The sequence below is a fragment of the Rhincodon typus genome, chromosome 6 (assembly GCF_021869965.1).
Source record: "Rhincodon typus isolate 14 chromosome 6, sRhiTyp1.1, whole genome shotgun sequence".
Classification (NCBI taxonomy): domain Eukaryota; kingdom Metazoa; phylum Chordata; class Chondrichthyes; order Orectolobiformes; family Rhincodontidae; genus Rhincodon; species Rhincodon typus.
This window is the reverse complement of record NC_063337.1, coordinates 6,544,187-6,549,116: the sequence shown is the minus strand read 5'-3', so window position 1 is coordinate 6,549,116 and position 4,930 is coordinate 6,544,187. Positions and strand designations below refer to the sequence as shown.

General features: G+C 48.1%; 1 protein-coding gene across 1 annotated transcript in view; it reads right to left on the bottom strand.

Moving 5' to 3' along the window:
- Positions 1–9: 9 nt before the first annotated feature.
- capn5a (calpain 5a) overlaps positions 10–4,930 on the bottom strand; it is an 81,486-nt gene continuing 76,565 nt past the window's right edge. Inside the window, exons 11-13 of the mRNA XM_048597906.1 lie at positions 3,850–3,971; positions 2,327–2,463; positions 10–917 (exon numbers count right to left, since the gene is read on the bottom strand). Of these exons, the coding sequence (XP_048453863.1) occupies positions 735–917; positions 2,327–2,463; positions 3,850–3,971 (442 nt within the window). The 3' untranslated portion in view covers positions 10–734. The remainder of the gene's footprint in view (positions 918–2,326; positions 2,464–3,849; positions 3,972–4,930) is intronic.

Sequence of the window (4,930 nt, the reverse complement as noted above, 5' to 3'; positions counted from 1 at the left end):
ACCAGTCATTAAACTCCCTCTCTGATCATCATCTGCTCTTTCATTTTTTCATGACCTAGTCATCAGTATAAGTCTCTGGACAGTGATAATTTGCAGGTTAGAAAACTGCTTGTTGCCTGGAGCATGGTGGTGCTGAAAGAGGCTAAATAGGAGTAAGAACTGAGCCTTACCCTGACTCCAAGAAAGGGAGTCAAGCTATGAACAGTCCACTAGGAGAGAGGGAGCGATACTGGATATTGATGGTGATCAGCTGTTTATGCTCATCAGGATTGAATGCAAGAATGCCACACTTTCCAGCAGTCACAACAATCACTACCATTTCTTCGTTTTTGCCCATTCCTTTTGTCAAAGGTGTGTGGCGGGGTGGGGGGGGGCGCGATGTATCAAGGAGTGGGCAGGAGGAAAGGATTGGAAGTGTGTGCGTTGGGAAAGGGTGCTAAACGAGAAGGGACATCATGCAGAAATTTACAGGAGAAAAACCTACTGGGGCAGCCCCACTTTATACCCCAGCCCCACACTCCCAAAACGTTCCTCACACTGAGAAACAAATATATAAGACTCCATAACGGGGATGGGGCTGAAGGGATGTTGGTTTGAGGGACAGACCTAGACCCCAAGAGCCTTTTCCCATTCCTAAAATTTCTTATCCATGGATCCTAGATGACCCCGGTCGAACCCTGATTTGATCGATTGTTCCATTTTTCCGATGGTGATGAGTTATTTTTTTGCAGAGTTTAGATACTGGCCAACTCATGGCTGCTACTGATGTTCAGGCTGATAGTCCCAGGGAGCTCACTGTCCTGTCGGTTACTCTTGTCCTTCAGGGGAAGGACATGATGTGGCTGGAGGTCACTAAGATCCGTCATCACAGTCACTTGACCAAGGAACTGGTCACTCAGGACATTGTTATTCCAGATCTGGACAGAAAGAGAAGAAAATAAGCAAATCGGCTGGAATTCCATGGAAAGCTGTTCCGTTCCATCTCACGGACGTCAGGATTAAATGCAAGAACGCTAAATTTCCAATAGTCTCAACGAATTTTGCTACAGGAGAAGAGGTGTGAATTGGGTGGCAAGTCTTTATTGATTGGCTGAGACATTGCCATGGAGAAAGAGCCACACTCCTGGGCAATTCAGAAAAAAAGATTGCAAGGCTTTAATGGGTTCCTTTTCATAGAATCCCTACAATACCATTTAGCCCAAAAGGTCCAGACTGCCTCTCTGAAGACCATTCCACCCAGTCCCATTCCTCTACCCCTGCATTTCCCTTGTCTAACCCACCTAATCTAAACATCCTTGGGCACTACAGGTAATTTAACATGGCCAATCCACCTACCCTAGACTTCTTTAGACTGTGGGAGGAAACTGGAGCACCCTGAGGAAATCCACACAGACATGGGGAGAATGTGCAAACTCCACACAGACAGTCACCTGAGGGCGGAATTGAACCTGGGTCTCTGGTATTGTGAGGCAGCAGTGCTAACCACTGAGCCACCATTCCACCCCATTAAGTGTCTTCTGGCCTTTACCCCAACCTTTCATCAAGCGTGAGAGAAAATTTCCAAACCTTATGACAAGTTAGTTAAGTCTGCGTCATATTTGTATTAATAATTGGAGCAAAACCTATCCCCTTGTCCGAAATAGTAGCATGGATCTTTTACGATTACCTCAGAGGGTGGAACAGGCCTTGATTTAATACATCATCAGAGAGTTGGCACCTCCAACACAACAGCACTCCCTCAGTACCAGCCCAGGTCTTTGTGTAGGAATCTCTGGAGTGCGACATGCCCACAATGTTCTGACTCAAGGGCGAGAAAGCTACTTGCCCCAGAACCATACGTGATGTGTTGGCATTGGGCACTACACACAGGCATCTCTCTTCTCACACCCACTGCTCAAAGTCCCTGAGCTACGGATGGATCCTGGACATGCCAACCAGCAAGAAAGAAGATTGTGCCTAGACTTTTTCCTTTCTGCCATAACGGAGTGTATGGGAAGCTTGGTCAGAGTGAAGTAATATTCTATGGGGCACATGAGAGAGGAGGGTTTGGTTATGAAGCTCATTCCCAAGGCTGGCAGCAAGGAATCACCAATCAGGCTGACACACCGGGTGGCAAGGTGGGTGGGAGGAATTAATCGGTTCATCCTTTCATGGGGCTAGTACAAGCGATGGGCCAAGTGGGATCCTTGTGGGCTATTAGGATTCTACATAGACTAAACCCTCAGCTTGGCACGAGAAGCCTGTGGCATTCTCAAAGTGATATCTGAAAGAAGAAGGAGAAAGGAGAATGTGTTGGACACAGTCCTCACACAGTAGATTCCCTCACCTCGATGCGGATGGGCTCTTTGGGATCTTTCCTGTAGAAGATTCCCTTTACGTCAAATTCCGGATTCACCGTGTTCTTGTGGATAGGCGACCGGACCTTCTCTCTTCCGCACCGGATAATGACATACGGATCAGCTCCTGATAACGACAGAGATTACTACATCATTCCGAGGGTTCCCAAGCAGGCAATGGAGAGCTGACCATTTTTGAGTAATGGGACTCGTACGAGCCCTTGAACTAGGACCGAGTCCTGTTCACCCACCGTCCTCAGCACCTGCTGACTTCTATTCATCTCCAGCACCAATAACATTTACAATTCCCAGGTCCTTTGTGCTGATGTAGCTACTTGTGCGTGAATTGGGAGAACAACATGCGTAACACCATTAAACAGGGATTGTTTTCATTAACTGTTCAAGGCGCTGCTTGTCCCTAGTTGCCCCTTGAGAAAGTGATGGTGAGCTGCCTTCTTGAACCACTGCAGCCCATGTACTGTAGGTTGACCCACAGTGCCTCTATGGGGGAGGCAATGGCCTAGTGGTATCATCGCTAGGCTATGAATCCAGAGACCCAGATAATGTTCTGAGGACCCAGGTTCGAATCCCGCCATAGCAGATGGTGGGATTTGAATTCAATAAATATCTGGAATTAAAAATCTAATGATGACCGTGAATCCATTGCCAGTTGTTAGGGGGGAAAAAAAACCCTTCTAGTTCACTAATGCCCTTTAGGGAAGGAAACTACCATCCTGGTCTGGCCTACATGTGACTCCAGGCCCACAGCAGTGTGGTTGACACGATGGACAATAAATGCTGCCTAGCCAGTGATGCCCTTAACCTGTTAAAAAAAAAACTGCCCTGGGTGGGGGGTATTCCAGGATTTTGACCCAGTAACAGCAAAGGATAGTGAATGGCTTAGAGGGCAACATGCAGGGGCATGGTGTTGCCATGATTCCACTGCCTTGTCCTTCAAAATGGTCACGGTCATGGGTTTGGGACGGTGAATTGCTTTTGCAAACCTTGCAGATGGTACACACTGCTGCAACTGAGAATCGGTGATGAGTGTTTAAGGTACCATTCATCGTGGGTGGTCTTTCAGCTTCTTGAGTGCCATCTAAGCCTCCCCCATAAAGTCATGCAACTCATCCGGGAAAGCAGAGAGTATTCCATCGCATTGTGCCTCATAGACAATGGACAGGATTCGGGGAGTCACAGAATCAATACAGCACAGAAGGATGACTGTCAGCCCATCGTGTCTATATTGGCTTTCCAACTGAGCATCTCACCTCCAGCATTGCCCACCCTCCCTCCACTCCCAAACACTGCACAGTCTTCCCTTCCAAACAGCGAATGCCCTTTCAAGTGCCTCAATCAAATGTGACCTCCAGCACACCCTCAGCCAGGAACTGAGCCCAGGGCAGGCGGTGGGCTGCAGGCCTGGGTCGTGGTCAGGATAGTTAAAGATCCAGTCTCTCTCTCTCTCTCTCTGTCTCTCTCTGTCCCTCTCTCTCACGTGCGTGCATGGTACCTGTCGCACCATCCTGTTGGGCCAATCCGCTTGCAGCAACAACGTGAACTTGAGTCACCATCTTGGGGTGCCCGCACAGTCCAGACCAGCAGGTCTGAGGTGGCTCATTGAGAGTGAGTTCCCTGTGAAGACGACCACAAAGAGAAAAAGAAAAACACAACAAGAAGCACAGGTTTGTAAGGACGTCAAGTTACGGAACTGATGGCAGCCATCTTGCCAAGCGTCCCTTTAAAAGTCATGTGACCATCCCTGTGGTCTTGTTTCCAATGTCACCAGGCCACACCAGGGAACTCAATAAGTGGGACTTCACAAAGTGTAATTGGCCAACGTTCTGTCTTCTGAGACCTCACTGTTTCCCTCTTGGCCAAAACAACGTGATTTGGAATGTGCCACCACGAGCAGATGGAATGTTGCACCGATCTTGATCAGAATCAATCAATATTTCAAACTTGCTACGATGGTAGGTTTCCACAGATTAGTGTTTCTGGGGAGCTGGGTTGCAGCACAGTGCACTGAAATGTTACTCCAGACTGACAGAGAATACACGCAGAGCAACTGACACAGACACAGAAGAAGAACAACAAACAAAGGCAGTATGGTGGACACAAGGAGAGAGACAGGGAGAGGGGAAGATGGGAAAAGGAGACCCCCGATGGGTGGAGGGAGACACAGTGAGTGAGAGAGGGGTATGGAGTCAAACACTCAGAGTGCGAGGAGTGAGATACAAAAGAGACAGAGAGAGACTGAGAGACCAAGATTCACAATTCAGAAACAGCAAGATGCAATGAGTGAGAAAGCAAGGGGAGAGAGAAAATGATAGGAAAAAGGTGCAGAAAGAGACACAGAAAGATAGAAAAAGGAGTGAAAACAGACAGTTTCACATGCTCACACAAACACACACACCCACACACTCTCTCGTACACACTCACTCACACACACACACATTCTCTCATACACACACACACCCACACACTCTCTCTCATACACACACCCACACACACACACACACCCACTCCCAAACACACACACCCACACACTCTCTCTCATACACACACCCACACACTCCCACACAAACACACAC